The sequence below is a fragment of the Pseudonaja textilis genome, chromosome 1, assembly GCF_049901715.1.
Source record: "Pseudonaja textilis isolate UNSWEBS1 chromosome 1, rPseTex1.2, whole genome shotgun sequence".
NCBI classification, from domain to species: Eukaryota; Metazoa; Chordata; class Lepidosauria; order Squamata; family Elapidae; genus Pseudonaja; species Pseudonaja textilis.
Genome location: NC_141990.1, coordinates 244,199,174 through 244,213,559, shown reverse-complemented (window position 1 = coordinate 244,213,559; position 14,386 = coordinate 244,199,174). Strand labels below are relative to the sequence as shown.

Here is a 14,386-nt window from a genome sequence, read left to right as displayed (position 1 = left end):
AATTTATTTTGTATTGTTGAACATAAAATATGAAACTCTAATCTTGAATACAGAATACTGAACGTAAGAGATATTAAGTAATATTTAAGTCAATTTTAAACCAGGATAATAATGCAAATGCAATCCTTGCTTGCTTGAGATTCATTCATTCAAGCTTTCCCTTTCCCAAACAGTTGTCACTTTCTGCCTGACTACGATATGGTTCATAAATAATGCATCTTAGACTGAAAAGTTTTCTAGCATTGTTTGTTTTCAGACTTGGGACACATACACACACACACACACCACAGTGACAATTCAACAAGAGAGGAGCTGCCAGTGTTTATTTTGGTTGCATTTTTTGTTCTTATAATGAAGCCTTGTTATTGGGGAAATGGCGGCTAGTAGCCTGCAGAAGAAAGAAAAAAAGAAAGGAAGGAAGGAAGAAGGAAGAAAAGGAAGGAAGGAAGGAAGGAAGGAAGGAAGGAAGGAAGGAAGGAAAGAAAGAAAGAAAGAAAGAAAGAAAGAAAGAAAGAAAGAAAGAAAGAAAGAAAGAAAGAAAGAAAGAAAGAAAGAAAGAAAGAAAAAAATAACATTCTCAAACTCAGCATGCCACTGGTTGTGAATCTTAAATCAATGACGTGTTCTCCCTGGAAACCAGACAAAGGGAAACTGATCCTGTTCCCCATGTTTATTATTTTGATGTTGGTTGATGTTCAGTTATGTAAAGCCCAAGTATCTTCACTGAGTGTCTGACTATTTTGTTGTACACATACCAATGTATCCTTAAACAAGATCTGCAATCAATATTCAAGTCATACTTTTGTTATGGCTTGCTTTAATTGTAAGTAATTAATACAAGGGAAACCTATTCAAATGGCATAGAGTCGTCACTGTACCAGCTAGTTGAGTTCTAGCTTTAAGACAGACCCATCCAGATGGGCTTTTATCTGCTGTTAGAAAAGGATGGCTGAGAATGAAAGGAACTATAGTTCAACATGTCCAACACTATAGTCCCGTGATGGTGAACCTATGGCACGCGTGCCACAGGTAGCATGCAGAGCCATTTGTGCCAGCACGTGAGGCAAACTTACCTCGCTGCGCATGCGTGTGCCTCACAGTTGATTTTCAGCCAGTTTGAGGCCTTTTTCAGCCTCAACAGGCTTGAGGAAGGCTTCTGCAGGCTTCTAGAAGCTTTGCAGGCTGAAATCTAGCCCTGTTTCATCACTTCCAGTATTTTCGGAAAAACAGGAAGTGATGAAACGAGGCCAGTTTTCAGCCTACAAAGCTTGTAGAAGCCTGCAAAAGCCTTCCTCAAGCCTTTTGGAGGCCAAAAAAGGCTCAAACTGGCCGAAAATCAGCTGTGAGGCACAGTACAGGTCAGGGGCGGCGGGGGTGGGCAGGTAGGGGGATTGTGCACGCATGCATAGGAGACGTGGTGGGGTGCATTGCCTTTTGGGTGCTGGCACGTGAACACAAGTGTGCAAGCACATGCACAATTTTTGGCACAGGAGCCCAAAAAGATTAGCCACCACTGCTATAGTCCAACATATCTGATGGGCACCTGACATTGATAAAAAGTGATAAAAGTACTTTTTAATGGCTTTGGGCAGATTAATAACAACCCAGAAGACTTTTGGCATGTAAATTTGTACACTAAACCTAGCAAAAGTGGTTGAAAGTTTGGTATTATCTGATTTTTCAGACAAGCATTTGGTTGTCAATCGGTTGAGCATGCTCATGGTCCCCTCTTTGAGACGATGTCATTTTATGGGATTTAGGAGGTATGGGTTTTTTTTCTGTGGTGAATCTTCCCCCCTGGAATGATCTCCCCTCCCAGCCCGACTTACAGAAGGACCCAGCTCTGCAAACCTTTAGACAGGTATTGAAAACCTGGCTGTTTTTTCAGGTATGTGGATTCAGAAAAAATAGTGTTGCTCTCTGGAAGACTGCAATCAATTTGAGTGAATGATTATTAATTTCTCATGATGACCTCAATTATGGAGAGTTCGACTGTCATTCCACTGGCAAAAGTCTATTAATGATTTCTTCAGGTTTTATACTTCCATTTGAAGTCTCTGACTTTAGCTGGATATGTTGTTTTTATTATAACTAAGCTGAGTGATTTTTGTCAGTGTCAGGGGATGGGATGAGTAACAATGATTTTAAACGGGCAGTTGGTAGAAATAATTTAATTCTACCTGGGGAAAGTTTCCTTTATTTAAAAGCAGGTGGCATAGAATTTTGCCTGTTTCTTTTGTAAGTGAACAAATGAAAAATACTTCACTGTTGTTCTAAATGGTGGCAATGTTACAATCCAGATTGCCCTGTTTGCTCATTTGCCATAAAATGGCCCAATAGCTGTCTGATTATCTATTTCTAGGCTTTTTAGGGACAGGAAAATCTAAATCTTTCTGTTGTGGATCGAGTAAAGAGAGGCTAGACCAGAGCATAACAAGAACGGGCTTTATTCAACTGAATAAAGGGCTGTCGCGTCTGCCAACTAACTAGCAGACATGCCCAGCGAACAGCAGCTGGCTCAACCCAGCAGCCGGCTTTTATAGCCGGCTGTCGAAGGGAGCCAACCAATGGGAGCTGCAAACGCCCCCGCAACAGGAACGGACTTGGTTGGGGACTTCAGCCAGTCCCAAGGACATAACACTTTCCATTCTCCACCATCCAGTCAGAGCTGAAAAAGCTCTGTTAACAGATAATCAGAGTCAGAAGGGACCTTGTAGGGCATCTAGTCCAACCCCCTGCCCAACACCATTTCTGACAGAGGGCAGTCCAATCTCTTCTTGAAAGTCTCAACTTCTGAAGGCAACTTCTGTTCCATCGGTTGATTGTTCTCACTGTCAGAAAGTTTCTCCTTATTTCCAGGTTAAATCTCTCCTTGTTCAGTTTCCATCCATTGTTCCTTGCCTGGCCTTTGGGTGCCTTGGAAAATAGCTTAACCCCCTCCTCCTCTCTGTGACAGCCCATCAGATATTGGAAGACTGCTCTCCTGTCTCCTGTGGTCCTTCTCTTCCCTAGACTAGCCAGGCCCATTTCCTGCAACAGTTCTTCATATGTCTTAGCCTCCAGTCCCCTCATCATCCTGGTTGCTCTTCTCTGCACTCTGCTCCATAAAAACTCACACTCTAACATACGATTATAAACCTCACAACAAAAAGTAATTGATTAATGGCAACCCTTCTCCAAAAAACAACCTCAAGGCTTCCCACTGTCATGAGACAAAACATGGTAGGAGGGGGAGCATGATTTGTCCTCCATTAATTTTTCCTGCTGTTCCTATTGATGCCACTGCTTGCACTATATTTTACTCTTTGAATTCCGAGGGGGAAGAAATGAATGCAATGTTTAAATACTGAACATAAATCTTTTTTACATAGCAGACAAATTAACCAGGAGGGAGTAGAATGATGTCATTGCTTCTGCAAAGTAACAAGGTAGAACAAGGAAACAGCAAGTCAAATGTTGTGGATAAAGCTATGGCTGAGAGAGGAAACAGACAGACAGATTGTGAGTATGCTAAAGAGGGAGCCAGACAGAGAGCCAGACGTATTCAGAGCTTAGTCAGACAATTATTGGGCAGATAATGTATCTGATAGACAGAATCTTTTTCCTTTTGTGAAGAAAAGAGCTCACAAAATCTGAATAGGAAAAAAGATAGGGAAATATATAAAACAAGGGGGGGAGGAAGGAAGCTCTTCTTAGGAGAAGCAAAAGTAGGCTATAATTCAGAAAGACTACCCCAGACATTATTGTACAAGAATAACTGGTCTGTATCTATTTATTTATTTAATATGCCCCCCACAAGTGCCATTGGGTGGCAAACAAAATTTAAAAAATAAAAACAATTAGAATAATTCAAACATTTTAAACACATAGCAGCAAAGAATAAAGCACCCGTCATAGTGACATATATACACAACAGTTTCATTTTTTGAACTGGAAGCATCTTTTATTAGGTGGGCCTTTAACATGCAAGTTGATAGTTTAGACATAGATTTTATATTAAGTTCATTCGTTTGCTTTTTGGTGTATATTTTGCATTTCATTAGGATAATGTGGCAACATGCAGTCGTATTTCCCCTACAACAACCACCCTGCGATATATTTGGTCTGGCAGGAAGTCATTGAACTAAACACCTAATGAGTTCCTGTGGCTGAGTTAGATTTAAATCTGTGTATTCTTAATCTTAGATTAACATTGTCACCACTATACTATCATGATGTCTGAGACTGTATAGCAATAGCACTTAGACTTATATACCACTTCACAGTGCTTTATAGCACCCTCTAAGCAATTTACAGCATCAGCATATTGCCCCCAGCAATCTAGATCCTCATTTTACCAACCTCGGAAGGATGGAAGGCTGAGTCAACTTTGAGCCGGTGAGGATCGAACTGCTGGCAGTCAGCAGAATTAGCCTGCAATACGGCATTCTAACCACTTCACCACTACGGCTCCTGGTATATTTAATTCAGTGTACATTTTAGTCATTACTGCTATCCACCCAAAGCTTTTTTTCATCATAAAGGAGAAGAATAATTCAATAATATGAACATATGCAGAGAAATATATAGAGTTGGCCATTTACTCATGTGATAGTTACTTGTAGATTTACATTAGTTGCTTAAATGTGAGAGGGTTGCATAGTATTTATTTACTTGCTAGATTTATATTCTGAACATACTGCAAGAGCCCAAGTATTTGATTTTTCTTAAACAGCTCTTTTGTAATTAGTCACTCTATCAATGCAACCGTTTTGAAAAATCTGGCTAAAGTTCCATAAAATATAGGGGAACAAATATTAAATCACAGACAAACTTTAGAAAAAGTGAAATATACATACATAGTACTTTTCAAAGCATCTATTGCAATGCTGGTGGTCTACTCCACCCCCTGTGCTTTGAAGTTTACTTAAAGGACAAATAAAAATACCAACCAATTTTTTAAAAAGAAAAAGAAAAAAAGAGGAAATGAGTTCATGAATTACAAAAGACAAATGGAGAGGTCTTTCAGATTAAAGGATTTGCCTTCCCATCGGAGGGTGAGATGTTTTCCCTGCTGATCACTTATGCTTGTAACTGTAGACTTGCACTTGTGCATAATTTTGTCATGACCTAGTTGAGCAGTTCAGCCTAGTCAGATTAGATCAGTGTTTTTCAAACTTGGCAATTTTAAGATGTGTGCTACCAAGGGAATTCTGGGAGTTAAGTCCATGCGTCTTACAGTTGGCAAGATTGAGGATATTAGTTGATTTTCAAAGTCTCCTTCAACCATTACATTCAATGACTGTGTGACTCTGGTATTTGAGAATACAGTTTGATACTGTGAATAGCACTGTACAATTTTATTTCATATTCATTGCATAGTTTTAAAGAAATCATTTCAGGAAGTAAAAGCTAAATAGCAATAGCTTAAAATTTAAAACTAACGTTAGACCAGTGACACCCCCACAACCTTTTGGGCATCAGGGAGCAGTTCCATGGAAGAGGTTTTCCCACCGGAGGGGGCTTGGTTCCATGTGCTGTCTACATCCCGCAGATGGGACTTCGTTTCTTTGTGTGGCTTGGTTCCTGGCATAGCACAGTCCAGTACTGGTCCATGGACCCCTGCATTATATTCATGCCTTTTGTTTTTCCAATTGTGGAGAAAAAAATAAGGCTTAGAAAAACAGTAAAAAAATATCACCCTTACTTCCCTTTCTAACCCTGTCTCAATTTTCTTGATTTTTTCCCCCTTTAACATGCAAGAGGAAACATGATCCTTCTGTCAGACATTCTGTAAAAACATTTTTTTTAAGCAAATATAATCCCTAGGAAGAAAGTGTTGCCCACTCAGTAAATAGAAAAGCAAAAACACTCTCAAGTCTAAGACATGTGAATGTACAGCTCTTGCATAATCTTATGAATAGAGATTATGCACAGATCGAAACTGCTGGAAATGGTGCAATTAAGGCAGTTCCATTAAAAAAAAGTCTCTCTGAAACATATCCATCACTAAAACATTTTTTAGTCATGATGAAAAAAGATGATATCAATACTACATAGGGGGAAATGGGTCTCTGTCCTGCACAGCCCTTATTGCACCACCAAGCAATGTTTTGCAAATACAGCATATAAAAAGACTTAAAAAGTGGGCTATTTTGCAAGATTGCTACCTCTGTTGCAGATTCTATAACATGAAACCTTATCAGTGTTACATACTGATGACGACTGCTAAAAGGAAAGAAGGGAGGCTCACTGCTTTCATTGGACATCATTAATCTAAGTGAGTTGTACAGTTCAGTTCTAAACATCTGGATCCAATCAAAAGATCATATCCTGGAAAGCACTCCATTGGCTTCCAGAAATAAATCTCTTGCTGAGAAGTTTACACAACTTGTGTTGAGGAGAAACTGTAGGAACCTGAACAGCCATTTTAAATCATTCAGACTTTGCATGAGGATTGTCTCTTTATATATGCACATATATATATCATTGTGCTAAATAAACCTTACTGTATTTGTTAGCTTTGGAGAGTTGCCTTTCAATCACTTCTGAGATTTAATGAAAGAATGGCAGCAATACAGATTGGATTTTTACTTGTTCCATTTTTTACATGCATCAGAATAGAAGCACAATATATTATGCAAGATGCTGAACTTGTGCATTATATAGATCGCCGAATTATCTCAATGGAGGTAGGTGCCATTCATACTGTTTGAATATATTATGAATTGTTTTCTTTGTACGGGACTTATATTCCATCAGTTTTGGGGAAATCAAGTGTTTTCATTTAAAATAAACTTGCTTTTTATGCAGAATTCAAAGTTTGACAAACCACCAAACAGAGTGTTGTTTATGAAAGAAAGTCGGGGTTACTGCTGCTCCTCATAAATTTATTACCCTGTAAAATGTGCACACATCTGCAATGGGTAAAATTCTGATAAAATCTAGCTAATTTTAAATTCACTTGAAGAAGATGGGAGAGAGTACATGCTTGATCTAAAGTTGGCTAGATGATGTCTCAGATCCATACGGAAGAACAGTATAGAAGTAGATATACTCTTAAAATATTCTTAATCTTTAGGAGCAGATCCATGTGGCTGTTTACATAAGATTGAATGCCACAAGTATGCCAGGTGCTCCTTCAACAGGAATTTAAAAACTCTACTTTTAGTCATCCAGAGATTCAGTGTAAGTAAATAATATTCAAATGTCTACATTTATTTCTAGAATATAAATATCACATATTTCTTAAAATAATTCTATGAATCTGCCAAATTACTGAACACAAAACAACACTTTCATTAAAACTGGCATTTTTTTATTATTAGAATAACAATTTTATGAATATTTTGTAATGTCAAGGAGGGAAATGTGAACTCTCAGGAATTTCCTGGGCCACACAGTTCCTCACTATTAGACACTTAAATGGGGAGACTGTGAATAAGCAGCATCCAGAGAATCTGGATTTGTAAATGTTTGTTATGTCATATGTGTTTAAATTATGTATGCATTTAAACTATGTGCCCTTGTATTCAACAGCTCTTATCTTAGGTTTGCCTCTTATCACAGGTAAACTTATGTCTCCTCTACAGTAAACTTCATTCAACTCAGCAGAATCCAAACAGAAAGTCACAGGGGCTGCAGTGTAACTACTGCTGAGACAGCTGTCCTTATTTTTTCCTCCAGCTTTTGGGAAGCCAGTGTTCTATGAATAGTTTATGAACTGTGACTATGTGGTCACTTCATAAAGCAAAATCATCTAGTGTAGGTGGTTGTGTGTTGAATAGAAGAGGTGGGTAATCCAGCTTTTTTTCCCCTGGTACTGTGTCTAAAAGATTCACAGCTGCCTGACATCTAGTGTTATTTTCATGCCAGGAAAAAAAGTTCATGCCTCAGGAGGCTTTGACTCAGTCAACCTGAACAACTATCAACTTATCTCAAATCTTACCTTTCTGGGGAAGTTTGTTGAAAAAAGAGTGAGAAAGTAGTAAATGAACTATCCCTGTGGATGATAAGGTATAAAAGATTTAAAGGAATTTAGGCTAAAGTTTCTGGGAGCCAATGCATCTTGATTAATTACTTAACTTCCTGGTTTCATTTGAGCCAATCCATAGCACTGCTGGAGGAGGTAACCCTTGACTAGGTATTTGTTGCTGAAATCAAATGTGCAAAATTATTCTTTTTTAGATCAACCTTCCTTTTTGCCATGTTTTGGAGGAGTGACCGAATGTGTAATCCTAACATATGGGATTATATTAGCCTGTGAAGCATTAAATTACAGGTCGAATGAAAAAAAATGTTTCTTATAATCCCTTCTTCCATGAATTTACAACCATCCAAATACTTGTAGGTGATATATATTTTCACTCAGAAATAAATGCTCACATAGATTCAATCTCTGTACTCCCATTTTCAAAACAGAAATGGTCCCGCCCCCCCCGCCCCCTTCAAATTGTCTACAGAAGAGTTGCAAACTCATCATTCCCAAGAAAGATTCTCAGATGCCCCTTTTTTGCTCCCTCCCTTTTCTCCCTCCCTGCAGCATCTGGATCAGCAGGGGCCTCACTGCTATGCCTTGCCAGCACAACTCCTATTTTTACAACCTCCTAAAAGAAAAGATTATGCTGTTGCTGAAATTCTACTGAAAGCTATTGCCCAACATCCTTTAAGCCCCAAAATGGGAAAGTGACCTTTTTTAGAAAGCATAAAAGGAGGACTTGTTTTAATGATATACTTAAATGCCCACTTCAAAATCAAGTATTATACTGAAGTATCTGTTTTATATAAATATGAGAAATCCATTTTTTGCAAATTCAGGAACACTCAGGTTTGAGCCAAAACTGTATTGAATTCCCTGTCTAAAACATTTATTCACTTCCCTGGGTTTCCCCCCAGTGTATTGTCAGTGTGTTTTGAATGAAATACTTGGACTCAGAGATCAGATGACAAAATGAATGACTCCAATGAAGGGAGAAGTATTTCTTCAAATTATGTGAATATAATCTGAGGAAATCTCAGTTGAAGGTCAGGCAATTCCTGGAGTGTTTTCAAACCTCCTATGGTTGCCTTGTAGTTTCTCAATGGAATTTTCTGCATCCCTGTCCTATGTTCCTTTGCACTTTAGAGTTTGTTCCTTTCATGTTGATGTGGAAGTAATGAGAGTCATAAACTAAGCAGAAATTAGAGTTATTGGAGATGGTTGAAATGGAAGAGGATAATTATATTCTTGTAAGCCACATGGAATAAACTACAAGTGAATTGGGTGGCCATGTAAATTTCCTTAATAAAATAAAAATAAATATTTTGCATAACTTTAGGGGTGTGTACATTATAAAAAATCATTCCGAATTGTTTCAGACTTGTGTGAACAAGGACAGCTCTGAATTACTCATTGCAGACATACCTTTTTTCAGTCTTCAGATTACTAAAAGACACAAAATTTTGATGCTTCAAAGCCGCTGCATCATTTTATAAGTTCATGCTGAAGCTTGAACAAAGATATGCCTTCTTTAACAAACAGGAGAGAGACGCTACAGTCATGCAAGTATTAAGCACTTATTTGAAATATTGGTTGAACCAGCCACAGCTCTAGTAAACATTTAGTTTGGAGCCAGCACTTAAACTGATCATTTCTGTGTTCTCCCTAAAGAACCGACTGAACAAATGCAATCAAGATATAACTGATTATGTAGAGGAATTCCGGCAGTTTTCAAAGAAGCTGATGTCACATCTAGAAGGCCTCAACATTCTAAAGACTGAGCTGAAGAATGATATAGACCATTTGCTAACCAGAGTGGAAAGAGCTCAGAGAGATATTGACTACTTTGAATCTGCAAAGGAATATCCCAGCCCATGTGTGGACATTGGTGAAGAGCTTTTGGAGCAGCAGTTAACAGAAGAACAAGAATCCAAGACAAAGATCAAGCTCATGCTGAATGCAAGTAAGGGCAGTCTACTCTTAATATTGAAAATGTATACCTATGGTTTCATAGTTGGACTCGTGCATGCGGTGTACACATACTCCTTAACTTACAACCATATCTGGACCAGAATTTCCATTACTTAAGCAAGACAATTGTTTTAAGTGAGTTGTGCCCAATTTGACAACTTTACAATTTTTTGCACAGTTGTTCAGTGGATCAAAGCAGTCATTAAGTAAATCGTGCAGTTGTTAAGCAAATTGAGCTTCTCCCATTGACTGCTTGTCGGAAGCCAGCTGGGAAGGTTTCAGATGGTGAGTATCACATGACCCCAGGATGCTGCAACCTTTGTAAATACATGTCAGTTGCTAAGTGTCTGAATTTTGATCAGGTGATCATAGATGTCAGGTTCCATCACACAACCGAAAGAAAAGCCCAACAGCCACAACACGATCTAATGTAAGCTGTTTATCTTCCTCTGGAACATGCCAGCATTTAACTGATCAGCTGCTTGACAATGCAAGCTAACAGAGATTAAAGTCAGGGTTAATCACTTAGCCCACTCCACCACCTTTATGCACCCAATGTGCCCTGCCCAAATTATCCCGGCATGGCCTAACCAATTATCCTGGCACACCCCCATAGGCAGGCACATGCTCAGTTAGTCTTCCCGAGAGGAGCTCGTCCCCCGCTGTCAGTCCTATGTGATTTCCCTCTCAGGTCTTCTGCTATTGCTTGAGTTACACCTGCAGGCTCGCGGCAGCTAAATGATCAGTAGTCACAGGGCTTCAAAGCAATGTCCACGGCCGGCCTGGCCCCCGAATGGCAGCCCAGGAATGACGTCGGGCTAACAAGAGAGATGTTGCAATGGTCATAAGTGCAAGGATTAGCTATAAATCACTTTTTTTTAGTGCTGTTGTAACTTCCAATGATCATTAAATGAAGGTTGTAAGTCAAGGACTTCCTATTTTGAAAGAATGACACTTAGTGCATGCCTAAAATCAATTTCATGAAAAAATAATGGCAGCGGTCTCACATAGTGTTTTAAAAGCTCTTGCTACTCTTACTATGATACTCTACTGTCCACAAACTGGCACATAAAATTATCTCAGGAGATGAACATTATTTTAATGCATTATTGTATGCCATCATTCCTGAGTATTCAAGACTGAATTTGCTAATATATTCATCCTAACATTTCTTGATGGCTAAGTTAAATTTAGAACATTAAAACAAATAAAATAAATCACAAAGAAGAAGAAAAAACTATTGCTAAACATTTGGCAACAATAAGCAGGGGTGAAATGTAATGGAAACAATAAAAGTAAACATACATTAGGAAATTTTCCTTCCTGAAAATATCTTAAGTATCTTGAGCTGAATTGACAGACATCTGATAGAGGCCTATCACTAATGTAATCTGACAAGAAATGTCTATATTAAATTATCTGCCCACTATTAATATTTATAATAAATTAAGTCCACCATGATGCTCCCAATGATGTAACAAAAAATACAGTATATAGTTTCTTTCTTAAAATAAACCCTAATTTTATTTTTGAAATAATATAATACTGAATCCCCATCCTTCTCTAAACACCAATGCAACCAAAAACTGAAGCTCCAACTGAAGTGTGCGCTCACCGAACCAGTTGTTACATCAGTTGAATCCCACTTCTGCCTCAAACAGTCTGTCTGTCTGTCTGTCTGTCTGTCTGTCTGTTTGTTTCTCTCTCTCTCTGTCTGTCTCTCTCTCTCTCTCTCTCTCTCAGTGTGTGTGCCTTTATTTGCTTGCTATGTATGATATATTTCTATGTATGCTATGCTATGTATGATATACACAGTATATATAGCCGAATTTGTAACTAACTGGATAAAAGTATATACATTTGAATACATTAGGATTCAAATTCAGCTACTCATACCTCATATTTTTTTAAAAATGAGAAAGATCCATTTTATAAGCTCAAGTTTGAGAACCTATATAGCCTGTGTGTGTGCATGTGTGTGTGTGTGTGTGTGTGTGTGATATTAAGAGAGAGAATATATTACTGCGTATGTGTCTTTTTTTTACAGTATGAATGCTAACATAACATGAAGAATTTTCTGACTCATGACTTTTCAACAAAAATATAGCAGGATTATTGTACTAAATGAGCCATGTTGTGGAGAAACAGAGACTAAATATATTTATTTAATGAAATGATGTTTAAAGCATTTATACTGTACTTTCAGCCTTAAATGGCTCCCTGAGTAACTTACTAAATAAATAAAAGGAAGAAAGTTTCTATTCTTAGGCTATCTTAAAAAAGACTCAGTTCAAAAGGAAAGTAAAATAAAGACACTTGGGCTCCCCAGATGTGAATATTTGATAGCTTCTTATGAAATGTGTAAATTTTATAAGGGAAGCATGCAACTTTGCAACTTCAAGAGTTACTCTTTGTTCATGTTATTTAATCCCAGTGGCCTCTGAGGGAAGGGATCGTAGCCCATCTAGGAACAGCAATAGAAGAGAGACCTTGTAAAATAACGTTAGCTATTTTAATGTGCAAAAATGAAAAAAGATAGCAATAGCACTTAGACTTGTATACCGCTTCACAGTGCTTTCCAGCCCTCTCTAAGCAGTTTACAGTCGGCAATCGGCAGTCAGCAGAATTAGCCTGCAATATTGCATTCTAACCACTGCGCTACCATGGGTCAGTAAATGATGGCAACTAAACAGCTAAAGTTGTGAGCAGTGTATGCTCCCTTCATTTATGCTTGTTCACGTAAATTGAGATACTACATCAGAATACTGTTGTTTCAGAGGTGATATTCAACAGGTTCTGACCAGTTCTGGAGAACCGGTAGTGGAAATTTTGAGTAGTTCAGAGAACCGGCAAATACCACCTCTGACTGGAGATTTTACAGTATCCTTGCCCTGCCACGCCCACCAAGCCACACCCACAGAACTGGTAGTAAAAAAATTTGAATCCCACCACTGTGTTGTTTGTTTGTTTGTTTGTTTGTTTAATTTATGTGCAGCCCATCTCCAGACAGGTGACTCTGGGCAGTTTACAAGAAATAAAACAATAAATAGAAAAGCAATTAAAACTTTTAAAACATTTATGTTTTGTGATGGTCTATTGTTTCTCTTTTTTTTTTAAAGGCTGCAACTACATGATCACAGGCTTCAAATCACTAAAGATAGTCAAAAAGTCTGGAGATGCAATTGGCTCATGGTTGAAAGACCCTGGCAAAAATTACCAAAAGATTTACTTCTTCACTGGAACAAAGAATAAAATTGTTATGGAGTTTGCAAACGTTCGATCTTTTGCTGAAAGTGGTGAGAAACAGCTGGCCCGTCGAATTGCACTACGATTTCCCTGGCAAGGAACAGGCCATGCTATATACAATGGATTTCTGTTTTATCATAAATATGGCTCCTTAAATGAGATAATTAAGTTTGATATTCAGAACAGAAATGCAACTGATCAGATGCTGCTGTCGGGTGCTGGAGAGATACCTGCCTATGAACTTCACCCTTCTACTAAAATAGACTTAGCTGTGGATGAACTAGGATTATGGGCAATCCATGCAGAACTAGATACTGCTGGAAAGCTCGTGATTACTAAAATCAACCATGAAACCATGACTGTGGAATATACATGGGATACGTCCTGCAGAAGCCAGAATGCAGAAGCTGCTTTCATGATGTGTGGTGCTCTTTATGTTGTATACAACTCTCCAGGGCGTGGTGTCTCTCAAATAGAATGTATTTATGATACCTTAGATGTCATCAGTCCATATGAAAACACAGTACTTCGTTTCCCTAAACGTCAGTCAAATCATGCTATGGTTCATTATAACCACAGAGACAAACAACTCTTTGCCTGGGATGATGGCTCTCAGGTCATTTACAAGCTCATGACCAGTCAAAAAAGTTAAAAAATAAAAGAACAGAATGTCCTCTACACCAACCTAACTACTACTACTACTACTTCTTCTTCTCCTCCGCCATCCTCCCCCCCCTCCTCCTTCTCTTCCCCCCTCCCGCCCCCTATCCCTCTCCTTGAAGTTTATGGGGTAGTTTACAATTTGTTATTTTTGTAGGAAGTTGTCTCAGCCCTATCTGAGATCTAAGAGAACTGCTGAGTTAAAGAAAAGGTTACTTACTTCATACAGAAAAGAGTTGTCTTTTCAGTGCAGCACTTTGGATTTCTTCATATCAGGAGGTAAGACACTATTTACTGCTAAAAAAAAAAAAAAAGAGGGTATCTTCAGAGAAAAATGAAGAGTGGGAAAGAAACAAGAAGCATCATTGTTTTTCAATTCTAGGAGTCTAGAAGGGGGGAAAAAGAGTACCTGCACTTTTATTCAAATGTAAAATATCGGATGCTTGATTTTATAGCACCGTTCATTTTTCTGTTTTCTTTTGTGTACAGGATTTTCTTCTCATCCTCATCAAAACTTCTCTGCTCTTCCCAAACTACTTTAACTGGACCAAT

General features: G+C 38.3%; 1 protein-coding gene across 2 annotated transcripts; it reads left to right on the top strand.

The window, feature by feature from the left end:
* The first annotated feature begins 6,339 nt into the window (after nucleotides 1–6,339).
* On the top strand, nucleotides 6,340–13,843 carry OLFML1 (olfactomedin like 1). 2 transcript variants are annotated; one of them, XM_026705874.2, is made up of 3 exons: nucleotides 6,340–6,671; nucleotides 9,629–9,920; nucleotides 13,048–13,843. In XM_026705874.2, the coding sequence occupies exons 1-3, from the start codon at nucleotides 6,546–6,548 to the stop codon at nucleotides 13,824–13,826; spliced, it is 1,197 nt and encodes a 398-aa protein (XP_026561659.1). In that variant the 5' UTR covers nucleotides 6,340–6,545; the 3' UTR covers nucleotides 13,827–13,843. The 2 variants fall into 2 exon arrangements, with proteins under 2 accessions (XP_026561659.1, XP_087777287.1); XM_087921161.1 differs by lacking the exon at nucleotides 6,340–6,671 and adding an exon at nucleotides 7,880–7,995.
* Nucleotides 13,844–14,386: the final 543 nt, after the last annotated feature.